The 12217-nt window shown below is 30.3% G+C and overlaps 1 protein-coding gene and 1 long non-coding RNA gene across 3 annotated transcripts; both read right to left on the bottom strand.

Moving 5' to 3' along the window:
* Positions 1–2478: 2478 nt before the first annotated feature.
* LOC112708179 (GDP-fucose transporter 1) lies at positions 2479–5523 on the bottom strand. 2 transcript variants are annotated; one of them, XM_025760351.3, is made up of 2 exons: positions 4279–5523; positions 2479–2788 (listed from the first exon to the last, which is right to left on the bottom strand). In XM_025760351.3, exons 1-2 carry the CDS (start codon positions 5303–5305, stop codon positions 2718–2720), a joined length of 1098 nt encoding a protein of 365 aa, XP_025616136.1. In that variant the 5' UTR covers positions 5306–5523; the 3' UTR covers positions 2479–2717. The 2 variants fall into 2 exon arrangements, with proteins under 2 accessions (XP_025616136.1, XP_025616144.1); XM_025760359.3 differs by having other exon boundaries at positions 2479–3561; positions 4279–5517.
* A 1043-nt stretch (positions 5524–6566) lies between these two features.
* On the bottom strand, positions 6567–9820 carry LOC112708171 (uncharacterized). The gene is made up of 2 exons (XR_011865223.1): positions 7274–9820; positions 6567–6926 (listed from the first exon to the last, which is right to left on the bottom strand). It is a non-coding gene; the product is annotated as an uncharacterized lncRNA (long non-coding RNA).
* Between the last annotated feature and the right edge of the window lie 2397 nt (positions 9821–12217).

Genomic DNA, 12217 nt, shown 5'->3' with positions numbered 1-12217 from the left:
AATCTCCCCTCTGGAGATAAAAAAACATCTTATGTAAAATATTCTAAATAAAGGAAGTTTTTCTTCAGAAAAGTACGCCTTTATCCTAATCTCTTAGTTATGAATTATTTAGAAAGTTTAGAATTAACAGAAAAATCTGATTATTATAGATTATCTGCTTTATTAGATAATGAAAAACAGGCTGTTCTAAAAATAGAATTAAATCTCAAATCAAATGAAAATTTTAATAAACAAAATCTTTTAAAAGAAGTTTTTAATAGAAAAAATATAATATACTATGGAAAAATTCAACTTGAAGCCCCTATAAAGATAAAATCTGCCAATGGAGAACTTGAAATAGCTTTGATAAATGATGAAGAATTAAGTAAACAGATTGAGAAAATTAAGGATCAACAAAAAAGATGTAAAATTGGATGGATTCATATTATTACTATACAAGTCTTAATCAAATCTACATATATGAAAGGAATTAATTCACCAATAAGCTTAGCAATCTGTGACAAAATAATTACTGATGACCCAATAGATCAAATAATTAGAATTGTTCATGGAAACTTGGCAAACGTAAATGTTAAATTCAATGCCCATCTTGGATACGCTATACCTTTATCAACTGAAAATCTTGGAAGATCTATAAGCTTAGCTTATAAATTTCACAGAAATAATCTAATGGAACAAGATGATGAACCATTTTCAATTACATATGCAATAAATTATGCTTTAACAAATAGCCATCATAGTATAATATTTAAAAACAGAGAAAGAATTTATGTTGATGAATTATTTCAGAAAATTGTAAAAACAGAAATACCAAAATATAAAGCTATTGAAAACCCAGTTCTATTATTAAAAGAACCATCAGGAAAATTAGTTTCATCGAATTTTCGAATAAGAGAATCTAAAATTAATAACCCTTTAAGTTTATCTAAGTTAAAAATCAAAGAAGAAAATTCTGAAATAAAAGAACTAACAAAAAAGGTCGAAAAATTAAATGAAACCCTAAACACTAAATTATGACAATAAATAAAGAAGAAATATATGTAACTTATCAAGACAAGAAACAAGAGCTATTTGAAAGAAAAAATCGTTTGAATTATTTATAGTTTTCTGAAATAAATCAAAGAGCATTTGAAGCCCTAAAAATAATCTATGACAAGTTGAAAAGAGAAGTTGAAGAGCTAGAGAAATTAATAGAATCTCTAGAAAATAGTAATGAATCAATGATAGAGTTTACAGAAATTTTAAAATAAATAATGAAGCATAAAAAGATTGAAAAATCAGAAAATAAAATTAAAAGAAATAGGATGAGAAAATTAAAAGGTAAAATAAAGGAGTATAAAAGGAAATTAAACAATCTTTCAGATTGAAATTAATGATCTTATAATAAAAAGGATAGAAATAAGAATAAATATAAACAAGTTGAAATTAAATTTAAAAAATTCATAAATGCCTGGAAAACCATATTATGACTTAAAAGAATTAAAGCTGTTGAAAGAAAAAATGGAGAATGAAATTGAAAAATTAAATAGATATTTAGAAACAGGAGAAAGTGTAGAAATAAAAGAAGTTATTGAGGATTTGGGAAATTATATTAAAGAAAAAGACAAACAGATAAAAGATTTTATATACAATAATCCATGCAAAAAAGAATATTATAAAATAAACAAGATTGAAAAGTTATAAATCAAAACTGGTAGAAATGGTCGATACTTTTTATCAAAATCCTTTAAATAAAGCACTTATACAAATTATAAACTTATTCAAAGTAAAATATGAAGAGCTAATAGAAATTTCGAAAAAGAAATCAAAAGAAAAGTCGAAGTTAAAAAATTGGTATCAGAGCCAAGTTAACGATTAAGGGTAACACTTTCTCTTTAAGCAACACTTTTAGTGACACGCTTTTAAATCAAAATCTGTAAATCTGTACAAACATGCATCTGTACAGTAGATGGACCTAAAGTTAAATTTTAAAATCGTTCTTTTTACTTAAATATTAAAATTTTATATCAAATTACTCATAACAAAAAAAAATTATAAAATAAAAAAAAAGAAAAAATAAGAGAAAAAGAGTGTTTTTGCTCGTATAAATGGAGAAAAAAAAGAAAAAGAAAAAAAGAAAGAAAAAGAAAAAATTGTCAACGACGATCCACCCCTGTCTCTGCTCCTGCGCCACATTCGTACAATTTTAGTTTTTAAGATATGAACGATTTTAAAACCAAGTTAAATCTTAAAACAATTTTGTATGTAAAAAAAAAAAAGTTAAGAGACAAAAAATATTTTCGACCTATACCTTAAAAATTAAAATTGTACTTAACCCTATGTAAAACTAACATGTTATATTGCTAAAAAGCTAACAATTTATCTTTATTAAGTCATATTACTATGATATAATCACAACTATTATGATTATTTGAGTTGTTAAACGTTGTCCAAATTTATTTTGTGAATATATTAATGTTTCTTTTTTGTTTGAACAAATTAACTAATCTATGTATACTTTTATTCTAAAGTATATAATAATATTGATTATAAAATAATCTCCGTGCATGCCACAATTATTACACTTGTTTTAAGCCAATAAATAAGGGAGACTGAAACTCATCAGATCTCTTCATTATCCTTACTATTCTTTTCCTTTGATATCTTCATCCTTCTAACTTCTAAGTTCTAACCAAGTTCTGTAGCCATTGTAAACATGTGTCCTTCTTAATGGTAGTCTAAGTTTTCGATCGCACAACTTCAAGATCTTCTTGTTCTCTCGTCGTACTATCCTTAACATTCAGTTCAGCTACAAGTGCATCAGCCGAGGCATGAAGTTAGAAGGGATAAACAAAAATTGCTATTTCTATCTGAGAGAGAATGATTACGATAATGATAACTGATAAGTAATTGTCATTATAGAACAATATGAAGAAGTTATCTCCATCTTCCGCATTTTGAAGTGCCAAGACAGATACAATCTTGCCCTGCACTAAATATGAATAATAATAGATAGCAGTGTTGAAATAACTTGAAGCCGCACCCTTGATCGTTTGACAAAACCTTTACATTTTGTAAGGACCTCATGGTAGCATTCCCGCATCACACCAGTACACAGATAGAGCAAACAGATTCTATCTTTTTCATCAAACATCATAACAATTTTGGGTAACATTTCAACAGAAGGTGTTCCCACCACCACCACATCCTTCTTCACAAGTTCACAAGATATTTAAGCGAATTCCTAAGGCATTCAGGGAAATCCCTTTCAAGAAATAAAAATACCTGTCGGTAAAGTTAAATTTGGTAGGCTTCTGGGGAAAAAAACCCACTGTAAGAGAGTTAGGATCTATAATTGATTGCAGACATCCATACTCCATTGGTAAATATCACAAAGAAGGTAAAATAACCGTTCAGGGCTATTTTAGGGCAGTGACTTAGCAAGAGCAAATAATGCACATGTCCAGCATTTGGTTACAATGACCTCTAGAAGTCTTGGAAAACAGGACGCTCTTTGGTTAAACCAAAGAACTCAAAATCAAAACAGTGCAGAACCTTCTCTGCTTCCAAGTATTTGACTTCCTGACAATAAGAATAATTTCATCGGTGGTTTTAGGACACTAATAACTGTTGAATTCAATCTAAATCAGGTCCCCAGTATTCAGATATATTAAACTCTATATACCATCAAAGAATGGTATAAAAATGAGTTCACAATGCAGCATTATTAATCATGAAGGGCTATGGATGCAAACTTGTCAACTCAAGAATGGTACCAGTTTGTAGTACATATGTAGAGGACTATCCTAACAAAAGACAGAGCTGTGACTAGAACTACATGAGGAGCACTAAAACCTTGGCTAGTTAAGCTTGCTTTTTGGTATTCAGTTCATAAATGCTCAGAAGCATTTTGGTTTCGCAATGCCCCTGAAGATTCGCATAAGAATAGTAAAGAGATGGCTCAATTTTAAAGCACTTGCCAAAGTAACCAAGCTACAAGTAATCCATCATGAACGCGGTTAATACTAAAGACAGAGGAATAGTTCTGTCATAAGAACACTGATCTGATGATTAATCAAAAGCAACCACATACTGGAAAACCCAGAACAATAAATCAAAGCCTTGCAAAGAAAGAAGCAATAAGCAACACCATAATTTCATAACCTTCTGAGAAAGATACCTCATATTCCATAAAAAAATTTGTCAAGGCTGTTGAGACAATACAGCAATAATAATACACCATAATCACCAAATCACTGAAATGCTACAAACAAAACATTACTCATGAAGCAAGTTTACCCTTTAATAGTCTCTCAGCTTCCAAATCATGACCATCATCATCATAATCACCAGGATTCTTCTCAACATCCACCATTGTATCACGCTGCACCGGGGCAGGCCCTGTAACTGACTGCTGATAAAGAACTCCACCAACAATGGTGAATAGCAAACAAAGCAATCCGAAGGGGCTGGCGTGCTTGTCCCAAATGAGCACATTGATAGCCACAGTGAGAAACTTGTTCACAACGCCAGTGACAGTAAACGCCGTGGCGGAAACGGCCTTCCTTGCCGCAAAGCCAAAGAAACTAATCGCCAATCCAAACACACAGGATAGCCCAACAGCAGCAAGAGCACTGGGATCAAACAAGCTCCCGGAACCGGATCTCAGAGCATCGAAAACCTCAAGATTCTCACCGGTAAGGAACCAGAACAAGGGCGCAATCATGAGAGACAACAAATTGTTGTACAAAACAAAACCCCAAGTGTTCAACCCTAGATTCATGACCATGTGCTTGATGTAAACCATCTCAGTGGTGATTGTGACAAGATAAGCAAAAGCCCAAGAATAAGCAGTGAGGGTGAAAGCGGAATCAGTGGAGACATACCCGACGGCGCCGGCAAGGATAACGACGAGGGAGAAAAATGTGAGCTTGGAGGGGCAAGGCTGGTGGCGGAAGACGGTGTCGGCAAGAGCGACGAGGAGAGGGGTGAGAGATCGGAAGACGATGAAGGTGTCGACATTGGCGTGGCGGAGGAGGTTGGTGTTGGTGAAGATGGCGAGGAAGAAGACGAGTGCAGCGGGGAAGAAGCGCTTGGCGGTGTCAAGAGTGAAGGGGTCGTGGTGGAGGAACCCTAATTTGCCGAGAAGATAGACGCCGAGGGCGGAAGTGAGGTACTGGAGTGCGGTTAAAAGGCCGGGGTAGTTGAATTGGGTGATGGCGTACTTGTTGATGATGGCGAGGAGACTGGAGCAGAGTGCGTAACCGACCACGAGGAAGGTGGTGGTGTAGTGCTGCTTCGATGCGTCGATTCGAATGGAAGACATTGGAGGCGGAGTGAGAAAGAGGGCTGGGATTGGGGTTGGGGTTTATGATTTAGATCACCGACACATTGAGGACACATTGAGGAGCAGTGGGAGATCTTGAAGACCAAGAAAGAAATGGAGGGAAGGAAACGAAGACCGTGTCAGGGTTGAAATAGTAAAATTGGGCGCCCAGCTGAGCAGCCAGTGAGATTACTGCCAGTCATGGGAAAAAGGACAATAATTTTGGGTCTCACTTTCATCTCATATTTATTGCACAAATATTTAGTAAGTAAAAAAAAAATTAGTAAAAAATAGTTATAATTTATTTTATTCAATATTAATTAATTATTATAATAATTAATAAATATTAAATAAAATAAATTTTAGTTTTTTTATCTTCTTAATATTATTATATTTATTGTTAGAGAATTATACAATAAAAAACTAAATCTATACATATATGAGATATATAAATATTTATCACTAATATAGTGACACGTGGTATCAAGTGTAGCAGAGAGGTCCGGAGAGGGAGCTTGACAATGAACACTAAAGTGGCTCAAAAAATTTCCTCAAGAGCCAACATGAATAATGAGCTTGGACGTTTCTTGATAAATGTGTACAATGAGAATCAGTTTTTTTTTTTTCCTTTTTCATGGAAATGGTGGGATAATAATAATAAAATTTGAATATAACCAAGAATAAAAAATGCTACTGTAAGTCCATGAAAAACATTGAATTGAACTTCTGGTACTAAAATCAAGTTATCTTGACCTTGTATATTATGTAGTTAATTCGAAGAATTTTTTTTCTTTAAAAAAATGTTGTTTTACTTGCAAGATTATCGAAAAAATATTAATTTTTATTCTTAAAATTAAAAAATTTAATTTTAATACTTTTCAGTCAAATATGCATGACACATCTTTTTTGTTACACCTAACAAATATTAAATTTATGTTATTATAATAAAAATAAAATTTACAATAAAGAAAATTTATGCAAATAATAATAATAAAAAAATTAAAATTATAATATATATCTACATATGAAAACACAAAATTAATATTTTAACTAGTATTTGAATACATAATTTTATTTATTTAGCATTGAATTACTAGTTAAATATTTATTATAAAGATAATAAATTTTTTTGGGATAATTTGACTTTGTTTTAGAATGATGAATTAGGATTTTATTTTTAAATAGTTGAATTGTTACTTTAGTATTAATCATTATTGAACGTGAAAAATATTTATAGTTGAAAATTATAGTTAATATAGTGTATTGTGAATGATATTTTTTATAATAGGGTTTATACACATCTAAGTATTTTTTATTCAAGTTCATTGAAGTAAGTCCGACACTTATAAAAACCACTATTATTAAAAGAGTATGATTACACGCGCATCTTCTTCTTCTTCTCACGCTAGCTCATTTACGCATGGAGCTTCTTCTTCTTCTTCTTCTTCTCACGTACATTTACGCACGGAGCGTTTTTTTTCTTCTTCTTCGCCTTCTTCATGTTCTTCATCCTACTCTTCCCCCTCCTTCTTTTTCCGCGTTCCTTCTTCTTCACGTGTTTTCTCCTTATCGTCATTCTTTTGTTGTTGATGTTGTTGTATTTTTTTCTTTTTTCCTCTCCCTAGTGAAAAAGCAGTAAAAGGTGAGGAGGAAGAGTTTTAAATTGTACAGAATATAAATGAACCGAAAATTATATTTAGAATAAACCGAAATTATATTCAAAATGAACCGAAAATTAAATTCAGAATGTAAATTCATTTCAAAACAAGTATAGACTAAATGCACCTTATTTAAATCTAAAATGAATCGAAATTACTTCATGATTGCGACACAAACTTAATTCGAAAACAAACACATAAACAAAATTAAATCATGAACAAAAACATATCCAAATCCATAAAGTCATTTTGCAGCATTATGTGTTTCTTCTTCTTTATATGATTAGATGAACAAGACAAGAAGAAGAACCTGATGAGAAATTTTGAGGAATTTTTTCTTCTTGTTTCTTCTTTTTTTGTTTGATTTTTCTTCTTTTTTTCTGGGTTTTATTCCTCGCAAGATAGTGAAACAAGAAGAATCATAACAAAATAATTCACTCAGAAATAAACCGAAATTATATTTAAAATAAATTGAAATTATATTTAAAATGAACCGAAATTATATTTAGAATAAATCTAAAATTAAATTCATAATGTAAACTCGTTTCAAAATAAGTATAAACCAAATGCACCTTATTTAAATTTAGAATGAATCGAAATTACTTAATGATTGCGACACACAAACTTAATTCGAAAACAAACACACAAACAAAATTGAATTATGAACAAAAAAACACATCCAAATTCATCATGTGATTTTGCATCATTATGTGCTTCTTCTTCTTTGTTTGTTTATATGAACAAAACAAGAAAAAGAAGAACACGATGAGAAGTTTTGAGAAAATTTTTCTTCTTGTTTTTTTTTTGTTTGATTTGTCTTCTCTTTTTCTTGGTTTTATTCATCTTAAGATAGTGAAACAAGAAGAATTATAATAAAATAATTCACTCAGAAATGAACTGAAAATTAAATTCAAAATATAAACTCGTTTTAAAACAAGTATAGATCAAGTGTACCTTATTTAAATCTAGGATGAATCGAAATTAGTTAATGATTGCACACAAACTCAATTAAAAAACAAGTATACAAACAAAAATTGAATCATGAACAAAAAATGATAAAAGAAGAAAAAATAGGAGGAAGAGGAGGAGGAGGAGGGTGGTGGTGGTGACGACAGTAACGAAAGTAAAAAATAATAAAAGAAAGAAGAAGAAGAAGAAGAAGGAAGACGGAAAAAAAAAGCGCGTGACTCTAAATTACTTGGATAAACTTGGATGCTAGAATTGCTTAGATATGGAGAATAATTCTTTCTATAATTGATAAAAAGTTTAAAGTAATTAAAAAAAAGTTAAATAAAATTAAATATCTAATTTTTTATTTGAAATCTTTTATTAATCATATAAATGTTAGGTATAAAAGTTAAAAAAAAAGATGAAATAAATCTAAAATTTAATACTCAATAAGTACAAAATATTTAAGAAAAGGTGAATGAATAAGGATGAACAATTTTAATAAGTTTTTGCAATATTAAAACAAGAAAAATGAAATAAATCAAATATCACACAATTAAATAAGAAATAAAGATAGAAGTTGAAATAAATCAAATATGATACAAGTTTTCAGCTCCCTTATACGGCTAAAAAACATTATAAGCGAATTGAATTGTGTTTTAATTTTTTTTTTTCCTAATCACACAAGTAAGTTAGAAAGGTTATCAAATTTATAAGTTTGTGAACAATAAAAAATATTAATTTAACTTTTAAAGCACATAGAATTTTCACTAGCGAAATAATGCTCATTTAAAGAAATGTTATATGATAATTACTGATAATTAGTAAAAAGTTTTAAATCACAATTATCATTATAATTCTATATTTCATTCAAACGGTCAAATAGGTTTATAAATTGTCTTTTTAGTAATTATTTATATGATTTAATGATTTTAAAAAAGAGTACAAATTGTGAAAACGTTTTTATTTTAAAAATATTTTATACAATTTATTACTCAATCAAAATAAAAATATTTTTTCAAAATTAGTAACACAATCATTAAAATATGTATATATTTTTATTATAATCAATGAACGGAGATTAGAGAATTTTTCAAAACAAGTCGGCTATATATGCAAGCGTTTTGGTTTACAAGTTATATAAATTGGGTCAAACCCAACAAAAACAACCCTTACATTAGCGCGCATGTAAATACGCGTTCACTCAACCGATTTTAATAGGACGTTCAGATTATGAAAGACTCTTCTTTTTCATTATTAAGAATTATAGAAGAAGAGGTGGATTTTGTTAGAATCATTACTAAAACCGAAAATTTTAGTATATTAGGCAGCAGGAGCATAGTCATAGCCATCATCGTCATCATCACCTTCCATGAAACTTGAATGATCATCTCCATTATTATCCCCTTGTCGAAACCAACTAGTAGTTGCTGGAGCATAGCCACCATCACGATCATCGTTTTCAAGCATGTTGCAGCAAGGGGCAACATTAACCTTGGAAGTGGAGGACATTTTTCTAGAGTAAGTAGTTGAACAAGAAATAATACAAGTGTATGTGTTACTGTATTATTATATCTCTCTGTAAGAGGCTAGTGATGTATGTGTTTTTGTGTTGTTGTTGAGTTTGAATTGGTGGGAAGAGAGAGGCCACTCTGTTATCTATATAATGGAGATAGAAAGTGGAAGGACTCGATCGTCTTGGCCACTAGCAACTAGCAAGCCACGAGCCAGGCATGTGGATTTTGGGTTCGGACCTGAGCATCTCCCTAATTCCAAAGATGCATGGTGCTTGGTTTCTGCATCCACGTAGACCAATTCATACAACTCATCATACACGTTTGATTGGGACACATAGAAGCCAGGTTGTTAATGTTGTTGGAGCGTGCCAACAAAACACACACACACAATTCTTCCTCACTGCAAGGTTGGGCCACTTAAAGTGAAAGTGTATGCTTACTATTAGATGCCTATAATACTGCTAGATTTGCATTGGCCCTTAATTTAATTTATAACGTTTGGCTTGTGTATCGAGTAGAAGATGGAAACTTTATTGTTATCAATGTCTCTGGGTAAACAATTAAAGATACAAACAACATAAATAACAGGATGCATTTTAGGTTCATTAACCATCTAAAATAAAAATTATATCGAATTATTTAAAATTTAATTTTAAAATTAAAATTATTTTTTTAACCTATTATTTACATTATTCTAAAAAAATGTTGTTCTTATACTTTCTTTATTGCTATTCACGTATAATTCTCATTAAGATTATTAGTCGATAATTATTTATATAAAGATGTTTTTATGTAAAAAAACATAAATTAAAATTTGAGCATGTTATTTTTAATTTTTCATCATAATTTTATTTTTTCATTTTACTCAGAAATATATTTAACTAGAGATAAATATTAATTCAAAATTCGAAAAATTGAGACACTGACAAAATAGTACTTAACAGATGTTATCAATAAAATAGCCCTTGAACGATTTTTAAATTTGACAAAAGTGATCTTCGTTGTTTAACTTTGCTTTCATTGAATCAAAGCGCTGTGTTGGCAAAAAAAATTGATAAAATTCCTAATTTACCCCTTAGTCGCAAACTCTAATCCCATCCTCTCTCACCCCCAACTCTCTCTGTCACCAACTTCTCACCCTATCTCAATTCTGCCATCATTCTAATTTCTCACCACACAACTTTATCATTATCATTATCTTATTCTTTATCAACAATAATAAGAATAATTTTTTATATACAAGAAATAAAAAAGACAGAGGTTCTAGCTAGATCTGGCTACATTTCGAATTCAAACTCTTGGTTAAACAATTTTCTGTAAAATTTTTCAGAAGCTTCGCCAGCAAATCAAACCCTATGACGGCAAAACTCGATTTGTTGCGAAGGACCAAACAGGAGGGATCCTCGAAGAATTTTCTATCGTCATCGTGATACTCGAAAGTAGATGTGAACATCACAGATGGCGAGGTTTCGAGCAGTGCCATGGAAGGGTTGTAACTCCGTGCTTCTTTTGGGAGTTTTCTTTGTTTCTGTCGTAGCACGTTCTCTGAGGTTGGAATTTGATATTTGTGTTTTTCTTCTGGTCTTTCTTGTGGTGGTGGTAGTGGTGTTCTTCTTGTCTACGGTGCTATTTTTGTTTTTCTTCTTCTCTTTGATTGTTGCTTTAATGTGTTTTATTTTTATTATATTTGATCATGTTGTTTCTATTTTTCATTATGGTTATGCTGTTGCGACTTTCGTTTTTCTTCTTTCCCACCTTCCTGTTCTCGAGAATTTTGTGAATGATTACGGATAAAAAAATTAGTTCGTTTATAAATTTTGATTATCGTTTAGTTGTTAAAGTATTAATCTTCCTCCTAAAATATGAATGAGTTTGACCTGTTGATAGTGATGTTGTGGGGTTGATGATGATGATCCTCCATTTTTATATGTAAAGAAGAAGAAGAAGGAGGAATACAAACGAAAGGGTGAGAAAGAGAAAGAGTGATAGTAGAATCATGCAAGGATAAATTAAGAATTTTATCAATTTTTTTGTCAACTCAACGTTTTTTGTCAATGAAAACAAAGTTAAATGATGTATAGTCACTTTTGTCAAATTTAAAAATCGTTCAGAAACTATTTTATTGATAATATCTGTTAAATACTATTTTATATGAATCTTTTGGATATCAAATTGATATTTATCTCTATTTAATTATGAGTTGATATTCTACATCCGTTCCTTACCAAATTTGTTAAATTTTTGGCAATGTATTTAATTTTTATGTTGCTATAAAATATACCTTAATTAATACTACACGATTATTTTATTTCTCCACATATTGCTTGAAATTCTTGAAGATGCCAAAGATTTATGATCTTTTACGTAAAAAATATATCAGCATTATTTCATTATTTCAGTATAATTATATCAATGAAAAGAACGAAGTATTTGTTATAATTAAGTGATAGTGTCTTCAATAGACCATAAATGTCAACGACAAATTAATTCAAACATCTCTTTAACTCGTTAAGGTCTTTCAAAAAGAAAATCATTGATTATGTTATCAACAATGCTAGGAACCAATTCTATATAAGCCAAGAATCAGCCAACTGATAACCGGATGTTGCTACTAATAGGCACACGGATGTTTCTTTTTCTTGTAAATTGGATGGTTTTGGATATGATTTCTATGTTTTATGTGTTACGCATTAATAAAACATAATTAATTATATGGAATCAACTAATGAATGATCAAAGCATCTGTTCCGTAATTCTCTCCTAACACTAACGTGGTCAATAATAATTTA

Source organism: Arachis hypogaea, chromosome 1, assembly GCF_003086295.3.
Source record: "Arachis hypogaea cultivar Tifrunner chromosome 1, arahy.Tifrunner.gnm2.J5K5, whole genome shotgun sequence".
NCBI classification, from domain to species: domain Eukaryota; kingdom Viridiplantae; phylum Streptophyta; class Magnoliopsida; order Fabales; family Fabaceae; genus Arachis; species Arachis hypogaea.
Note: the sequence above shows the minus strand (reverse complement) of the source record. Positions and strands in the feature narration are given on the sequence as shown.